At 40.2% G+C, this 18,997-nt stretch overlaps 2 protein-coding genes across 5 annotated transcripts in view; one reads left to right on the top strand and one right to left on the bottom strand.

Moving 5' to 3' along the window:
• PGM5 (phosphoglucomutase 5) overlaps positions 1-7,016 on the bottom strand; it is a 180,062-nt gene extending 173,046 nt beyond the window's left edge. The window contains exons 1-2 of one of the 2 annotated variants that reach the window (XM_077966189.1): positions 6,886-7,016; positions 6,092-6,406 (exon numbers count right to left, since the gene is read on the bottom strand). In XM_077966189.1, coding sequence (XP_077822315.1) covers positions 6,092-6,352 — 261 coding nt within the window. In that variant the 5' untranslated portion in view covers positions 6,353-6,406; positions 6,886-7,016. Of the gene's footprint in view, positions 1-6,091; positions 6,407-6,660 lie in introns of both variants that reach the window. The other variant, XM_028835225.2, reaches the window with a different exon arrangement.
• On the top strand, positions 4,817-16,086 carry LOC114672647 (uncharacterized). Of its 3 annotated transcripts, XR_013404869.1 has the most exons (5): positions 4,817-5,864; positions 7,012-7,171; positions 7,861-7,954; positions 12,297-12,489; positions 13,580-16,086. XR_013404869.1 is itself a non-coding variant. In XM_077966190.1 (3 exons), exons 1-3 carry the CDS (start codon positions 5,626-5,628, stop codon positions 7,930-7,932), a joined length of 471 nt encoding a protein of 156 aa, XP_077822316.1. In that variant the 5' UTR covers positions 4,817-5,625; the 3' UTR covers positions 7,933-9,866. The 3 variants fall into 3 exon arrangements, 1 of the variants encoding a protein (XP_077822316.1); XR_013404870.1 differs by lacking the exons at positions 12,297-12,489; positions 13,580-16,086 and having other exon boundaries at positions 4,817-5,851; positions 7,861-9,866; XM_077966190.1 differs by lacking the exons at positions 12,297-12,489; positions 13,580-16,086 and having other exon boundaries at positions 7,861-9,866.
• Positions 16,087-18,997: the final 2,911 nt, after the last annotated feature.

The raw sequence follows: 18,997 nt of genomic DNA, 5'->3' as shown, positions 1-18,997 counted from the left end.
GTTAATTTAACCTATTGTTCTTTTGGGTTGTAACAGTCAGACTCCATTTTTGAAAACAAAACAGAATCGATTTTAAATGCTAAATTCTTGATCATTGCTGTCTCGTATGGTAGCTACTAACCACTTATGGTTATTTGCATTTCTATTTTAATTAATTAAGTAAAATGCAAAATTCAGTTCTTCAGTTGCTCTAGCCACATTTCAAGTGTTCAGTAGTCACATATGGCTAGTGGCTGGGACAATGCAGATTATAGAACAGTTTCATCATCAGAGAGACATCTATTGAACAGTGGTATTACATAATGTCATCTCCAGAGAAAGAAGACTTGTAGAAAAGGTCAGAAATAACTGGGCGCAGTGGCTCACAGCTGTAATCCCAGCATTTTGAGAGGCTGAGGCAGGCAGATCCCTTGAGGTCAGGAGTTCAAGACCAGCCTGGGCAACATGGTGAAACCCCGTCTCTAGGAAAAATACAAAAAATTAGCTGGGTGTGATGGTGCACGCCTGTAACCCCAGCTACTCAGGAGGCTGAGGTGAGAGAATCGCTGGAACCCAGGAGGTGGAGGTTGCAGTGAGCCCAGATCGTGCCACTGCACTCCAGCCTGGGTAACAGAGCAAGACTCCATCTCAAAAAAAAAAAAAAAAGAAAGAAAGAAAAGAAAATGTCAGAAACATCTTGAGGCAGGTCCAATATTGAAGGTGATTTAAGAATAAGAAAGAAGAAGAGAACAAAGAAGAGGAAAAGAAGTTGCCTTAGGTGTACCCAGCCAGAAAAGGACAAAGGCATTCCTGTGGTCATTGTGTTGTATTTTAGCTCTTAAACTTTTTAAGAGATTAGAATAATTTGATACATAGAAGATCTAAACTGCTGAAGAGGCTCTGAAGCAGATAAAAATAGAAAGAAAATAAAAAACTAATTAGTTACCAATTAAGCTTAACCACAATTCATTTAAACTATACTATTTACTTTTTACATGATTGGTTTTTCTCTTGCTCTATAGTATGACATAGTTTATATTTTTAAAGGGGAATTAAAATATTTCTGGAAATTTTTAAATGTAAGTTCACATAGCCACATAAAAACTGCAGAAACAGATAAAAACTATCTTCTCATTTATTCCCTAATCCATTCAAATTAAATATAAAAATCCAAGCATCCACAGTGGTATTTAAAAAAGCAAAAGTGAGACAAAACAAAATTCCTTTGTCACCTGTGGAGGTGGTTAACTCACTAAATCTTCACTCCAAACACCAGTAATTTTGAAAAGACAGAAATAAACATATGCTCTGCCTTTCCAGAAGGAACTATGTTTCAGGGTAGCCAAATAACCCAGTTGTGAAGAAAATGGTCTGCTTATAGAAAAATGCCAGCTAAAACATGTAGATAGAATTAGAGAATTAGAAATTCACCATTTTTAAACCCTAATGAAATAATCATCTCAAGCAAGGATGATTAATAAATGCTAAAACAATCAAGTAGATATTGATACAGAATATAACTGAATATACACAGTACAAAGTTCATGTCACAGACTACTGATTTGACCCAAGGGGGAATATAATGGAGGAGATAGGCAGTAACCACCCTAACCTTGTGATCATCTCAGCATCACTAATGATGGGATATAAATACACATTATTGCCTATGAAATATTCTTTAAAAAAAGAAGTTGAACCTGAATCTAACTAAACCTTGCAATGGGTTGAACGTGTACGTCTTCCCAAAATTAATGTGTTGAAATCCTAACCCCAAAGGTACTGGTATTAGAAGGTGGGGCCTTTAGGGGGTCATTAGGTCATAAGGACAGAACCCTTATGATTGGAATTAGTGCCCTTATAAAAGAGGCCCCAGAGAGCTAGTCTCTCCCACTATGTGAGGGCCCAGCAAGAAGGTCAATCTATGAACCAGAAAGTTGGTCCTATCCAGATACCAAAACTGCAGGTGCCTTGATCTTGAACTTGCTAGTCTCTAGAACTGTGAGAAATAAATTTCTGTTGTTTGTAAGTCATGCAGTTTTTGGTATTTTGTTATATCAGGACTAAAAGCCTTTAGAACTAACTTCCAGTTAACCAGAAAAACAGAAAACAGAGTGAAAAGTTAAATGACACCATAAAAAGCAACCGGAAAATTCCAGAAGGGGAAATATTCTACAGGACAACTGACTAGTTTTTCAACAAGTCAATTTCATTAAATAAATACATAGACAAAGAGTGAGGGTACTTTCTAGGTTAAAAAAGTATTGAGCTAAATAATCAAATGCAATGTGTGTCCCTTGATTAGAAGAAACTAATTTGAACAAACCAGCCACAAAAGATATTTCAGGGAGACCAAGCTGGAAGGATCACTTGAGGCCAGAAGTTTGAGACCAGCCTGGGCAACGTAGTGAGACCTCCATCTCTACAAAAACAATAAATTAGCCGGGCGTGGTGGTGTGCACCTATAGTCCTAGCTACTCAGGAGGCTGAGGCAGGCAGATCGCTTGAGCCCAGGAGTATGAGGCTGCAATGAGCTATGATTGTGTCACTGCACTTCAGGCGGTGTGAAAGAGCAAGACTTTGTCTCAAAAACTAAAAGGACATTTCATAATAACTGAGGCAATCTGAATGTGGACTGGGTAACAAATGATACAAAAAAACGATTTTTTATTTTGTTTGAAAAGATGATATTGTAACTATACAAGAAAATGTTCTTATTTTTTAGAAATCTGTACTAAGGAATTTAGGGGCAAAATGTGATTTTCTTCAATATATTTTCAAAGACAAGCAAAAAATAATCATGACACAAATATAGCAAAATGTTTACAATCTATGTTCTATTTTTGTCTATGAGTGCCATTAATCTCATCTCTCTGCTTTTCTGAAAGTTTGAAAATTTCAGTTTTATAAATTTTTTTACATTCCATAATTTTATAATAAATTTTTTAAAGTTTGAAGCAAATCAACAACTATAGCTTCAAAAATATCCTAAGCCACAATAAATACTGAACAGGGTATATTCCTGCCACTTTCTAAAAAAGTTGGCCCAGGAAGGAGTATGAGAGCTGCCATAGCTCTCCCAAGGCTCATTATTCTCCATCACTCCTTGGGAAATCCCAAAATAAATTTTTTAAAAAATTGTTTAAATTTATGTTTTTTGATTCTACAATTTTATAATAAAATAATTTAATAATGTTTTAATTGTATATTTTAATTTATAAAAATTTTTATACATGTTTATGTTTGAAATGTCTATTTCAAACTTTATGAGATATTAAAATATAAGTAATATAGTTTGTCATTTTAGAAATTCCATGTTTTTCTTCTCTTCCAGCAATTACATAATCAAAGAGTAACTATAGTTTTTCATAGAACATTGTTTTGTAGGCTAGGCACGGTGGTTCATGACACTTTAGGAGGACAAGGCAGGCAGATCTCTTGAGATCAGAAGTTTGAGACTAGACTGGGCAACACAGAGAAACCCTATCAGTAGTAAAAACACAAAAATCAGCTGTGCGTGGTAGCGTGCACCTATAGCCCCAGCTACTCAGGCGGCTGAGGTGGGAAGATCACCTGAACCTGGGGAGGTCAAGGCTACAGTGAACCAAGACTGTGCCATTGCACTCCAGCCTGGGCAACAAAATGAGACCCTGTCTCAAAAAAAATAATGAAATTTAATTAAAAAAAAGAAAATTGCTTTGTAAAATTAACTTTTTCAATCAAAACCAAGATTTTTCAGATACAAAGAATGCAGCCCACTGGTCAGATTTGTCAGTTCAAAGAGAATAAATTCTAGTTTTCTATTTTTCTAGCCTGTTTATGACTATCCAATAGGATATCAAAAAAGACCAAAGCATTTGGAATACAAGTTCAGTACTCCTGAGTCTAACTCAACGTGCCAAATCAGGAGACAAGCACATTCTTATCAATTTTCAATCATTCAAGACCAATTTTGCTTATAATTATCCATTTATTTTAGACCATCTTTCTCCTGAAGCCAGCCTTATGGCTATTCATTTCACTTTAGCATAAGACCCCCAGAAGGAAAACAAAATGAGGAAAAGATTGGTTAAAATTGGCTGTTTGAAATTCTGAAACATGTCCACCATTCCCTTCGCCTATGCCCACCCCTCTTAGAAGTAGTACTTTCAGACTATTTAAGACTCGATGCTTCTATGTGGATTTTAATTTGTCATCTGTCCTTTATAACAGCTAGTAGGTTAAATTTGACTCTATTTTAAGCATAAGTGACCTATGCTAATTATCTGCTAAAATAAATTTCACTCTTAGAGTTAATAAAGTGTGTTTGTCATAGAAGACCCATTGAAGTAAGAAACTGAGGAGTCCTTATGGTAAAGTGGGCCAAGAAATAAGACATAAATTTTCCCATGCAAATCAACAACTGTAGCTTCAAAAATATCCTGACACACAAGTATTGTTCAGGCCATGTTTCTCTCACTCCCTAAAAAAATTGGCCGGGGAAGGAGTATGAGAGCTCCCATAGTTCTCCCAAGGCTCATTATTCTCCATCACTCCATGGGAACAGCCTTGTCAGAAAAGAGTGAAAGACCATTTGTCAACCTCTCTTCAACTCCCTGATTCTAGCCAACCTTCATCAATCCCAAGTGAGCAGCCAGAGAGAAATACAAACCCCGTATCTCCAGCATCATTGTCTGCTGGAGTCAAAAATCACAATTCCACCACCCACCCCAACACCACTGGCCCTGTTTCTCCCAATTGTTTTTTATTATGTTTTTTAAAAAATCCTCTTTCCCCATCCCTGAGACACTGAGGAGGGGAAATTATAGTAGATAAATATGAAGCATGGAGATCCTTTAAAATTGTTTTTAATAATAAACGAGAAAATGAAAAGAAGAGGGTTGGAAGGAAGGAGAAAATTCAAATGCCAGGGAATTGTTCAGTTTTGCTTTTAAATATGTTAACACTCATTTATACATCTGCAAGAGACTTTCCATTAAAGAAAAATTCTGTGAGTGTGGGTCTGGTAGCATGAATAAGGATGAAATTACTTTTTTAGACAATGTTTTCCACAGATAATTCAGAGACCCCTGAAATTAGGTATCCCTCTTGTAGATGTCCTTGAGATGCTGCCGGACTTGGGAAAGAGGAAACTGGGATATGGGGCTATACCAAAAGGTGCTTCTAGTTATAGGACAGTGAGGAAAGGGGCAGTGGGAGAAAAATCCGAAGTCTGAGAATCTGGATTGCAAAAGAAGACTACCGAGGTCGTGGGAGAAGGGAGAGGAAACAAGGATGAAAACCGAAAGAGGAAGAGGCATGAAATGTTGTCAAATGCCAAAAGGCATTTGGAGAGAAGTTGGGAATTGCATTAAGAAAACCACTGCAAATCTCATTTCAGACCATTTAGAGATATGCCTCCCGGGAACTGCGAGCTCAAGCTGTTTAACATCAAATTGATCCACTCCATCCCTACCCTAATTAAATAAATCATTCAATCAATAATTCCACCGGGTTAAAGAACCAAAATATTAAAAACCTTCAGGGCCCACTCTTGCCAAATATGTCAGGGATCGTGTGTGTGTGTGCATGTGTGTGTTCTGTGACACCACTACTGTTAAATAAGCAGAGCTAAGACTTAGGGGATTGGAAGATTATTGCAAAAAGGGCATGGGCCAGGGGGACTTTGTTGGGAGCCTGCGAAAGAAGATTGTGTGGGGACGGTGGGCAGAGAACGTGTTGGGAACAATATGGAAAACCCGGAATTGCCTTGGAAATGACAGGGCCGGGCAAGACAATGTCCGAAAGAAAAATGAGCAGGTGCGGGATGTGGCCAGAGTCGGAGAAGAGTCTGGGGCGCCCGGAGTGGCTCCAGGAACGACGGAGACCCCTCAAGGTTTTTGGGGGCGGTGGGTACTAATAGAACCCGGTGTCCGGGATGCGCCAGGGAGGCTGCGAGTGCGGCGGGGGTGGGGCGCTGGAGGGTGAAGAAGCCGGAGTGAGGTAGTGGAGCCGGAGTGAGGTAGTGGAGCCGGTCGGGGGCCTCCCAGCTGGGCCCGGAGGCAGTGGGGGGACATAGGCTAGGAGAGCGCATGGCGGCGGCGAGGCGGGAAGCGAGGGGCATCCGGTCACTCACCCCGTTGGCCGCGGCCATCTGCACCACGATCTCGATGGCCGTCCTGCTAAAGTACCTGCCGTCGCTGCCCACCACCATGGTGCAGCCCTGGCGGTCGCGCAGGTCGATGGACGACAGCACGCTCTGGATGAAGTTGGGCAGGTAGTTGCGCTGGCCCTCGAAGAGGCCGGTGGGTCGCCGCAGACCCCCGCCGCCGGTCGGCCGCTGGTCCTCGTAGGGCGCGGTGGGCACCGTCAGCACCGGGATGGGGCTCCCCTCCATGGCGCCTCCTGGCCTGTCTTGCTGCGGCTCCCTGAGCCCGAGGGAATCTGCAGCCTGCCGGGGAGCCCCCACCAGCCTGGCTGCGTGCCGGGACTCCGCCTCGCGCCCGGGCCCCCTCCCCAGCAGGTCGGCGCCCTGCGCCCTGCACCCGCCCGCCGGGGGACCGCCCGCCCCTCCTTTCCGTGAGGCCGCTCACTGACTCCCTCAGCAGAGTTTGCTTCTGGCTTCCTATAAAATCTTCTCCCGCCCACCTTCTCTGCTGCCAGACCGCCCGAGGTGTCCTCAGTTTCTTCCCAAGTTGGACTCACTTTTGGGGTGTCCCAAAAGCCCGATTCCAGGGCCTGCTAGCCCGACCCCAGTGACGCCTCCACCCGCGCCTGGCCCCAGCCTTCCCCCACGATCGCCGCCCTCCGGGGCACACCCTCCGCCAGAAAACAGCCGGCGGGAAGGCGAGACTTTGGGCAGAGTCAGGGTTCCTCTCGCGCGCCCGGCCCCTCTCCAGGTCTCCCTAGGAGTGCGCAGCCTATACGCACCAGTTTCTCTTCAGAACAAGGACAGGGAGGGAGTTGGGAGGGGGCTGAAACCTTTTGCCATCAGCAAACAGCCCCAGCCAAAAATAACCCTGGAAAGGCGAGCTGAGAATGGTTATCTCCTGCCAGCGCTGAAATCGGAGGCTGGGCGCTGCGTGTGGTGTGTGTGTGTACCCTCCCACCGCGACCATTTGTTGAAGGGAATCACCACTGTCAGACTTCAATCCAACAGGACCCACTGGAGCCATCCACACTTTCCCCAGCCTCTTCCAAAACAGCACACTTTCCGGTATGGACAATTCTTTTCTTTTTTTTTTTTTTTTTTTCTCACTTGTTTGTTTGTTGTGGTGGTTGCAACAGCAGCAACACAGACGACACGTATTTCCCTATTCTTCCCGCCCTTCTCACCCTCCCTACCCAGCTCCTGCTTTAGAAACAGGCTTGTCCTACCCTGTATTTGTCCACACTGTCTGGACTCTTAACTGAATTAATCGTTTTCAATAGGAGGGGGCTAAAACCCTTATTAATGTCCTACCAGGAGTGAACGAATAAAACCAAGTTAAAAGAGAACTGGGTACCAGGTACTGTGCTAGGTTCCTTTGCATGTATCCTTTCATTCTGTTGGAGCTAAAGATTTTCTGCCTCCTCTCCATAAAACTCACCAAAACTCCAAAACCAGGAAATTCTCCATAGAAAATAGGAGTGAAGAGAGAAAAGACTAACAGGATAAAAACCCAAAGCAGGAAGAAAGTTCTATCTCCCATTTCTCTCAAAGAATTTTTGGACCCACCAAGGCTACCATCCCTGAAATATCCTGCTGCTTCTCCTCCCCAAATATTGTCCACTTCCTGAGAGTAAGGCTGACTCACCATAGGGTTATAAAGTGTTTGGTCACAGTAAGACAACTGTGAGTAATAACACACATTGTATACTGTTTTGCAATTGATAAAAGGCTTTGCATCTGTTTTTTCTTTGCAGACTGAAGAAAAGAAGAATGGTATTCATGTAGTTCCCATTTTACAGATGAAAACAGGAGGACTTTTTCTGTGAAGTCAAGAAAGTGGTTACAATGGTACTTTCAGCCTGTCCGAATTATATATTGCCCCTCCCCTTTTTATTAATAACATTGAAATGTGATGGGGAAAACATTGAAGCTGTCAGTTGAAACCGGCTGGGACTTTTTAGCCATTCTCTTCAACATAAAGAATGGGTGTTTTTGGAGGGAGTGAGAGGAATGGAGAAATGTTGTCAAAGAGTACAATGTTTTAGTTGAGACAGGAAGAATATATTTTGTTGAGATCTATAGCACAGCATGGTTACTGTAGTTAACAATGAAACATTATATATTTCAAAATTGCTAAGACAGTAAATTTCAAATGTTCTCACCATAAGAAAATACGTTTTGAGGTGAATATATTAATTCTCTGGATTTAATTATTCTACAATGTATACATATATCATAACATCACATTATACCCCCATAAATACATACAATTTTAATTTGCCAATTAACTTTTTTTTAAAAGAATGGTATTGCAAGTCGGGGGAGGTTGTTTTTGTTTTTGTTTTCCTCTAGTCTCTACTCAATCTCCAACATCCCATTCCCCATAAAGTTCCTGTTACCCAGCTGGAGTGCAGTGGCACAATCATGGCTCACTGCACCTTCTCCCTATTGGGCTCAAGCGATCTTCCTGCCTACAGGTACATCGCACCATGCCCAGCTAATTTTTGTAGTTTTTGTAGACATGGGGTTTCACCATGTTGCCTAGGCTGGTCTCAAACTCCTCAGCTCAAGCAATCTACCTGCTTTGGCCTCCCACAGTGCTGGGATTACAGGTGTGAGCCACCAAGCCCAACCCATAAAGTTCATAAATTTTTATCTCCCTGGGAGTGCACAGCCTACACACACCAGTTTCTCTTTAGAACATACTTGAGAGTCTTGGTTTAGCACCCAACAGACAGAACCTGAATACTTCTAGGGATCTGTGCACATCTCTATGGTGTGGGGTTTTTAAGATCTCTTTCTAATGACATTTTATTTTGCAAAGCAGGACAGTTTCATTCCCAGAAGAGCAGGTATGGTAAGTCCTTTGTTCCAGCAACGAAGACAATGATCCAACCCCTAAGCCTCAGAGATGCCCAGAAACCCTCCAGGCCTCCATCTCTCTGCTCCTAGCACCTGCCTCTCTGTTGACATCAACAGCATTCTCCGCTCTCACAGCCCAGCTCCTTCCACAGACCCAGGGACTAGGCATCAGCATCTCAGACTAGATTTTAGAGAATTGCCATTCAAGAGGCAATCCTCTTCCCTTGGTTCCAATTTCAAGGTTCTCTAAGACTGGAACAGGGTTAGTTTGAGGCAATATGCCCCACCGCATAGCCAGAAAGAACCTCACAGTGAAAAGGAAAACAATTCTTCCCAAGTAAGGGGGTGCTGATCCCGAGGGAGGAGAGATGGGCAACCAAACAGTAACTGGGCCACCATGTACTTCACACTCACTGATCAAGGCTTTCTAAAACTATTTTTCTTTTCTCTGAATTTATATAGCACTTGTATCACTCATAAAGGAATGTTTTATAGGCTGATAACACCTTTCTATTCATGCTTATACCTAACGTTTAAGTTAGGATAATTTCCTAACCTCAGAGTCCTCACTATAAAATGGGAATTATTATAATCCCTACCTCATACATTGTTGGGAGGATTAAAATACTTAGTAAAGTGCCTAATAGAAAGGCATTCAACAAATGTTAGCTATTCATGGTGTCTTCGTCATTATATTTACCATTATTACTAATCTCCTGTATTGCAAGAATTACAGTTCATATTTTTGTAGACCATCACTGTAGCTAAAGGGTCTTTGGGCATAGGTGATATTCCATAAAGGTTGGTTAAACTGATCTGTGGTTTTTGACTATGGAAACTCAAAATTCCCTCGAAATGTACAAAAGAGGTTTACCTGCTAAATAAATCTCTTCAAAACTGACCCTAGGTTTAATTGAATTAATTCCAATGAATTTGTCACAATGATGGAGAAAGGAAACTGAGAGGGCCCCACAGTTGTTTGCTGGTAAAATGAGAAGTTTGGATTAGATCAGTGTTTCCCAAAGTATTTTCCTCAGAATATTAGTGCCCCTCAAATCCTGCACAAAGCGAGAGTTTCATGACCAAGTAGCTTTTAAAATTCCTGTACACTCTACTCCCACTCTTCACAATGCACACTTTCGTATTAAGAGTTCTGAGAGTTCTCAATAGACATCATTTTTTTTTTTTTTTTTTTGAGACAGAATCTCACTCTGTCACCCAGGCTGGAGTAAGTGGCCACTCCTGGCCTAAACATTTTTTAACCTGGTGCTTCCCAACCTAAACTCACAGGGACCAGTTTTCTTAGTGAAAGAGAATCACACTGGCTTGTAACCACCGCTGGTGACACTCCCCTGCCCCACTCCTTGTATGTCCTCAGTGGACTAGGTCAGGAACAAATAAATTTTCCTGATTCTCAAGGGCTGGTCATTCCTTTGCACTGAGCTCAGAGCTTCTCTGTAGCATTGGGTCACAATGAATGGTAGCCCTGATGGCCTAGGGTAGCCTTTCAGCCTTCTCTGAGTCTCTAGAGACTGAGGATCCTTGGCATGAAAAAGGAGCAATTGATATATCCTTGCTTCCCCTGGGGACTCTCTTGCTCTCAAAAAGGCATCAGCCATCATCTCCATCTAGAGAATATACTAGCTGACTCAGCTTGACCAGTCCGTCCCAAAATGAGAATCTGGGTAAAGTAAGTGTTGAAACACTTCATTCCTTGTCTTGTAGATTCACAAAACACATTAGCATATCAAAGACTGTGAAGTTCTGCAGGAAAAAAAAAAGAAAAAACCTATTTGACTTCAATCCAACATTGCCAAGTTTTATTTGACCATGGAGGATTTTTCCAAAACACTTACAAACAGATCAAGGACATTAATCTTTCATGAAACACTTTAGATACCCAGAGTCCTCTCCAGTTACATCATTCTGTGATTTTCTTTTTTATTTATGATGCATTAAAAGATTAATCTCTGTCAGACTTCCATTTAGAAATTCACCAGAATGTGCAAAGGCAGCAGGTAAAATTGCTAAAGGGCATTATAAAAATACTCTTCAGTGATTTTTGAGACTTAATTGAAATACTTATATATTTCAGTTTGTATATGTATGTATATGTGTATATATATATTTGTGTATGTATATCTATATCTATGTATATATGGCATTATATCCATTTTACAGATGCAGAAACTGAGCTTTAGACGGGGAGAGCAATTGGTCCAAAGCCACACAGCACACAGGTAGTCACTGGTAAAGGTGAGAAACAAAGAGTTGAAACCTGAGGTGTAAGGACACAGAGACAAGTATACAAATGTTTACAAGTTACACATATGACACGTGCCTTTAACATGAATTTCTTGAACATTCATTTAGAGACCTTACAATGAAGACATCAGAGTGGCAGCAAGTTCTGTTGGAATCAGGGGAGCGTGTTCTTCCATACTCCCCTGGCTGACAGGAAAGCACATCGATTTGGCCCATGGTAGATATACACTCCCATTGAGTCAGGGGCCACTTCTAGGCACACAGGAGGTACTAAAAATATGCTGTTAACTCATAACCTCTAAAAGCAGAAGAAATGCCAAAAGTATAAGACAAGAGGCAGAAAATCACACGGAAAATGTCACAGGGCAGTCCTCTAAGGAAGTGCTAGATCCCTTCGAAATCTGTCCAAACACTTTCTGGTGCTGGGGAAAGTCAATTATATATTTCAAGCAACCCCACATGTCATACAAGTATCTTGTAAATGTTTGTGTACTTGTGTGTGTGAACTTACATCTCAGACTTCAACTTCTTGCTTCCCACCCTTATCAATGACTGCCTGCATGGCCTTGCACAAGCTGCTTTCCCTCTTCAAAGCTCAGTTTCTGCATCTATAAAATGGACATAATGCTACCTAACTCATGGGGCTCGTGATCGCATTTAAAGAGCTAATATGTGGAAATTGATTGCACAGTACCTGGCACATAATAAGCGTTTAATAAGTGTTTGATGTAATTGTTATGATTATTACTACTATTACTAACATAATAATTACTACAATAATAATGATTCTTATTCTCTATATTAGTATTATCTTTGAAAAATAGGCATGGATTATGTCTATGTAACCCTTTTGGCACAATATCTAGCATTATATCATATACAAATTAGAGAATTCATGTTATTAAGGATGAAAAAACATTTTTACTGACCCTTAAATGCTTTGTAAGTAACTGCAAAAGAAGCCATTATCCCAACACATGAAACAAACAAAAAAAAATCCGGTTCCTCTGGAGTTTGTTTTTGGAGGTAGCCACAAGATACCTAAATTTTTTTTTCTTTTCAGAGAGACCGAGGGGCTCACTATGTTGACCAGGCTGGTCTTGAACTCCTGGCCTCAAGCGATCCTCCCACCTCAGCCTCCTAAAGTGTTGGAATTACTGGCGTGAGCCACCACCTCCAGCCTACCTAAAATATTGAATGCTGTTAATAAATCTCCTGAGGCCAGCATAAGAAGTTGATGGGCAAAACTAATGCAGGTATGTTTTCCTGGCTTCTTTATGTATTGGGCCCATCTTTGAAAAGCACTTACTGTTAATGGCTAACTTGCAAAATTTGTGATTTATTAAAAGCAGATTTTAATTGTCTTACCTAAAAATAATAGCCCTCTGGTCTGCCAAAGATGAAGATTTAATTTCTTGGTGTTATCTACAATACCTAGAAACATCAGTGTAATCGATTATTAAAAACTTTGGAAATATTCTCATCAAAGTTCTTTATTTTATAATACAGCAAAAGAAAAGTTTATTTTCTAAAGGCATCTCTATACTTTTTTAATAGTTGAATTTCATTTCTGAAGCCTCCTAAAAAGGGTATAATTTAGATCTTTATTAAAGAGGAAATATATTTTCCATGTTTAATTTAAATTATATTCCATCAGTCATTTGCAATCTTAGCCTACACAGAATTTTTTTTATTTTTTGGTAGTTTTTATGTTTGGGCTTTAGGAGGGAATTCCCAATAATCTCTATATAAATATTTTAACATTCCAATGTAAATTAGTTTTTTAAAGTTATTTTATCCATAAAAATAATGAATTTCCATGGCTAAGAGTGAAATAATGTGTTATCAGGACCCCTCAGTTTTGGGAGTTGTGAGTAGATCCCATCTTTATGTTCCTCCAGCCCAGCCCAAGCCTGGCTTAGGTCCTCCTCCCCCATTTATCAGGAACCACCATCCCCAGGGATTCTATGTGGCCTGCCTGACCAGTGTTCTCCATCAGATTTTACCAATCTTTTGTTCATTCCCTCAGAGCACAGCTGAGCCAGAGTACACTAATTTGAAAAACTAACTCAAGCAAATAGAGGAAAAATATTCCCAACACATTGCATTTTAACATAGGGTTTCCTGGACACACTGTTTCAACCCGAGTTGTGCCAATGGTAGGAGCTCCATCTGCTAAAATATGGCTATCAGCTTCAGAGGGAAATTCATGAACCTCTTCATAGTTTGTTTTTATGTTTCACTTTGCACCGTTTCTAAAATTTCCTCTGAAGCCAAAACATAAGTTATTTCCCAGCACATTGGTCACTTTTCATTTATCATTGGATTGATTTTTCTGACTTGCAGTAGGAGCTGATATCGACCAGGAGGTTCTTATCCAACAGACAGCAGCAAAACTCTGTGTATCCGCCTTCCTCTCAACAAATGTGACTTCCTCAATGGCATCATTTATGAGAGTAACACAGAGCTCAGCAATAACATTTCTTCACTAACCCTACCAGGTATCCAACATAGGATGTTACTTCCTTTTGCTGTTTTCCGGCTCCTGGCAGATATTAATCATTGGGATTTGGGAACAAGGAAATAGAATTTCTGCGAATGCTTGGGAATTCCCAAATTCATATGATTTTCATAACACTTCACTTATAAGGTTTTGAAAAATAATATGTGACTATAATAACAAGCCAATAACTGTTTTTTCTGTAACAGGATTATATGAAAAGTTTTAGTAGTCTTCTGTTTTAAAAAGATATAACAAATGATGATTATTATTATGAGCCAACATATTATGACAAGATTATAAAATCCAACAACATTAAGATAATAAAGAAAACATTTAAAAGAAATGAATATTATCACCAAATAAATGCTAAAGAAAAGTCCTTTAAAGATTGAAAGGTAACATCACAAATACTTAATGCTTTAATCATTGTTTACATGACATTGTTATACTAACAAGGCATCAATTTTCCCCTCCAATACTATTTAAATAACATAATATTCTGATCTCCTGGCAAGATGAACAGCACTAGAATGAAGCAACTGTCAAAATTGCCGATTTAAGGGCATATTTTGTTTCTAAAACTTGGCATTTCTTAGAACACCTCTCATAGGATTTGTAAAACATATACTATGCCTATGAACACATGAAAGTTTATTTGCAGAAATGGTTCACTGGTAGCAGTGGACAAGGCCATGAACACACACTTATAACACAGCAACAGATACAAGAAAGTCTGACTGAGGCTCCTTTACTGCTGCTGTCCAGTTCAGCTTAACTTTCATCTCCACATGTCAGGGCTTCCTCATCTTGAAGTCAGTGCATTTCTTCAAGCCAGTAAGCTCTCTATACTGACTATTAAGCTGTAATTCTCACAGGAAAATTAAAATGTTTCTCGCCATTTTTCTAATTTCTCAACTGATTTTTCTCAGAATTCAGAATTCAGGAATCCATAAATATTGAAATGCCAGGAGAGAATTTCCAAATGGAAATGCTATTCCTTTAGTCCGTTTTCAGAAGAAATCGTAGCATAGTGTTATCCTTCTCTTCTCCAATTTTTTGTTCTGCAAACTTATGGTTATCACCTCTTTAAGTGCATAGCTCACAATTTTCCCTCCTCTGCAAATGGTCCCAATACAGTGAAGTGGGCCCTCAGTAGCTGTGTCTTTACTACGTAATCCTGCATTTCTGACCATATACAGGGAGGGTGACCTAGGGAAGGATGCCTGACTCAATGCAATTTCTCTTGCTATCTCTAGAATTTGAACACTGGAACCCAGACATACAGAGGCTGGGAGCCATTGTGGTATGCCATATTGATGACAGCAGCAGTGGGTGGTGCAGGGGCAGTTAATTGACAGCTACCTGTTGCTAATATCCCAGGAACTGCCTGAACCTCCTCTTTCCCAGCCATAAGATACCTAAGATTCTGCAGCATTTTTCATTAAATCCTACCATGGTTTAAGCTAGCCAGAATTAGGTTCTGTTGTTTTCAATCAACAGAACCTTAACTAATACATTATTTCCTAGTTCTTGTTCCTTTAATTTTCCAGGAAAAGAAGGGAAAATGGCTTACTGGTTTAAAAAAGGGACAAGTGACAACATCCCATTTATGCAAAATTTAGAAGCACTCAAAGGAATCTCTGGAAAGTTCCCGAGACACACATAGGTAGGACCAGCATAAAACTTGAATGGTCTGGAGAGGATGTGCAGAAATAGGAACACTTTTACACTGCTGGTGGGACTGTAAACTAGTTCAACCATTGTGGAAAACAGTGTGGCGATTCCTCAAGGATCTAGAACTAGAAATACCATTTGACCCAGCCATCCCATTACTGGGGATATACCCAAAGGATTATAAGTCATGCTGCTATAAAGATACATGCACACGTATATTTATTGTGGCACTATTCACAATAGCAAAGACTTGGAATCAACCCAAATGTCCATCAGTGACAGACTGGATTAAGAAAATGTGGCACATAAACACCATGGAATACTATGCAGCCATAAAAAAGGATGAGTTTGTATCCTTTGTAGGTACATGGATGCAGCTGGAAACCATCATTCTCAGCAAACTATCACAAGAACAGAAAACCAAATACCGCATGTTCTCACTCATAGGTGGGAATTGAACAATGAGATCACTTGGACACAGGAAGGGGAGCATCACACACCAGGTCCTATTGTGGGGAGGAGGGAGAGGGGAGGGATAGCATTAGGAGACATACCTAATGTAAATGACAAGTTAATGGGTGCAGCACACCAACATGGCACATGTATACATATGTAACAAACTTGCACGTTGTGCACATGTACCCTAGAACTTAAAGTATAAAAAAAAAAAACAAAACTTGAATGGTGTATCTAGATCATGTTTGCCATGGTTGCCTTGCCACAATGAATATCTCTGTCAAGATCGTATTTTCTCGGTGGGAGAGAGAGAAAGTGGGCCAGGAAGAAGCACAAGGCAGGACTCACATTTACAGTACTCCTTGTTTTCCAGGAACCATACAACCCAGTTTGTCTAGAGCTGTTCATCTGAAGTTTGTTATTCCACCATAATTATCAATAGAACCTCTTTTTTGTCTCAAGAATATCTCACTTTGGATGATAATTTCTATGACTACCCATTAAAAACATTTAATAACTATAGAAAACTGCTTCTCTATATATTTTGTATGTTTGAAACATTTTATAACAAAAATATCTTTAAAGTTATCACTTACACGGAATATAGCTGCCAAATGCTCCTACTCTGTTATGCTAACCATGAATCCCTTGGGGCCCCTTCCTCCTACGGCTCTTGTGAGGATGAAATAAGCTCTAAGAAGTGCCCAACAGTGACCCGCACTGAATAAAATACAGTCACCATACGGTGGCCTTCATGTTTACCAAACTCCTGATAAGTTATTCGGTCATGTTTTAATCTTAATATTTTATGTAGATTATACATTCATCTGATTCAAAATTCAAAAGGTACAAAAGGGTATACAGTTAAAAGTTTCCCAGCCCACCACCATTTATCTCCCTGGAGGCAACTGTTTCCAGATTTTTGAATATCCTTAAAGAACATCCTAGGTATGGAAAAGAAAGATTACATATTTATATGCATCTGTGTATGCATTTTCCCATGAGAGGCTCACAAAGTCCCCCTGAAGAGATATCATTATTACAAATACCCTTCAATTTACAATGAGGTTATATTCCACTAAACTTATGAAAATATTGTAAGCTGAAAATGCATTTAATACACTTAACCTACTAAACATCATAGCTTAGCTCGGCCTACCTTAAACACACTCAGAACACTCACATTAACCTACAGTTAGGCAAAATCATCTAACAGAAAGCCCATTTTATAATAAAGTGGGCTTTGAATATCTCATGTAATATACTGAATACTGTACTGAAAGTAGAAAACAGAATGGTTGTATGGGTACTCAAAGTACAGCTTCTGCTGAATGTGTATTGCTTTCAAACTCTCTTAAAGTTGAAAAATCATAAGTCAAAATATTGTAAGTCAGGGATTGTTTGTACTTCCACTTTACACGATGACATTGAGCCTTGAAAAGATTAAGTGACTAACCCAAGGTCACACTGGCAGTTAAATAGTGAAACTTGGATTCAAATTGTTCAGTCACTACACGTATTGTCTTGAAATTTGAAAAAGAGGAATAGGAATTAACCTACTAAATTGAAGGCATATTTTAGGCATTGGAGAAGCAGGTGCCTGAATGTCCAGGTGATTGTGAAAAGCTCCCATGCCCCAAAATATGTCTCCTGGTCATATGAAATTCCACTATTGGCCGGGCGCGGTGGCTCAAGCCTGTAATCCCAGCACTTTGGGAGGCCGAGACGGGCGGATCACTAGGTCAGGAGATCGAGACCATCCTGGCGAACACGGTGAAACCCCGTCTCTACTAAAAAATACAAAAAACTAGCCGGGCGAGGCGGCGGGCGCCTGTAGTCCCAGCTACTCGGGAGGCTGAGGCAGGAGAATGGTGTAAACCCGGGGGGCGGAGCTTGCAGTGAGCTGAGATCCGGCCACTGCACTCCAGCCCGGGCGACAGAGCCAGACTCCGTCTCAAAAAAAAAAAAAAAAAAAAAAAAAAAAAGAAATTCCACTATTTCAGATTTTTACCTGGGGATTTAGAGTAATCTGCTCTTTTCCTAGAGCTCCCCTAAAATAGAAATAGAAATCTTGGAAGGCTAAATATATGCTACCATTGGGAAACTCATTTTCTCCCCTTAGTAAGGCAAGGTACTGAAGGAAGGGACCCTACAGGCTGTGCAGGGACATCCTGGAGGCATGGGGAGAAGAAACTGAAAGGCAAGGTTGGATGAAACAAAGAATACCGATCTCAGGACTCTCCCTTGAACCTGCCCTAACTTTGTTCGAATAGATTCAGCCACTGGCCTGCTGTCAAAAGACCACAGTCAATCTGATTTGTTTTCAATATAATGATGAATATTGATTTGGTCCCTTCATCCAACATTCTCAACTGAGTCTTTTTTTGACCAAGGATATACATTACTAGGAGAGTACAGGCAGTTAATTCTTTCACACGGGACTTTGGAGTTTCTGAGTTAACCAGAATCATCCACCTTAACATCTGCCAGTTTATATCCCAAGTCCTGAGCAGTGCCCCCTCTCTGCTATGCCTTATGTTTTCAATATAGCATAAAATCAGAAATGAAAGATGAAACATCATAGCCAATATCACAGAAATACAAAGGATCCTAAGAAATACTAACCAATTGGATTATCTAGAAGAAATGGATAAATTCCTAGACACATAAAACCTACCAAGACTGACTCAGGAAGAAATTTAAAAATCTGAACAGACAAATAGCAAGCAAGGAGGTTGAATCAGTAAGAAAATGTCTCCTATCAATGAAAAACCCAGAACCAGATGGCTTCCTAGATTAATTCTACCAAACATTTTAAGAAGAACAAATACCAGTCCTTCTCAAACTCTTCCAAAAAGTTGAGGTGGAGGAACACTTCCAAACTCATCTTACAAGGCCAGCATTACCCTGATTCCAAAGCCAGACAAGAATACTACAAGAAAGGAAAATTACAGACCAGTATCTTTGATCAACATAGATCCAAAAATCTTCAACAAAATCCTAGCAAACCAAATTCAACAGCACATTGAAAGAATCATTCACCATGATCAAATCATGGTTCAACATAAGCAAATCAATACATATAATACACCCTGTTAGAAAAATAAAGGATAGAAACTATATAGACATCT

This window comes from Macaca mulatta, chromosome 15 (genome assembly GCF_049350105.2).
Source record: "Macaca mulatta isolate MMU2019108-1 chromosome 15, T2T-MMU8v2.0, whole genome shotgun sequence".
NCBI classification, from domain to species: domain Eukaryota; kingdom Metazoa; phylum Chordata; class Mammalia; order Primates; family Cercopithecidae; genus Macaca; species Macaca mulatta.
The sequence above is the reverse complement of the archived record's forward strand: the minus strand, read 5'-3'. Positions and strand labels throughout refer to the sequence as shown.

Excerpts from the sequence above, each read along its gene's own strand:
- LOC114672647 (XM_077966190.1), top strand. The coding sequence starts at position 5,626 with ATGGGCCAGGGGGACTTTGTTGGGAGCCTGCGAAAGAAGATTGTGTGG. Across the intron at positions 5,865-7,011 it reads CCTCAAGGTTTTTGGGGGCG|CGCTGAAATCGGAGGCTGGG; the intron begins GTGGGTACTAAT and ends ATCTCCTGCCAG. Across the intron at positions 7,172-7,860 it reads CCAAAACAGCACACTTTCCG|ACTGAAGAAAAGAAGAATGG; the intron begins GTATGGACAATT and ends TTTTCTTTGCAG.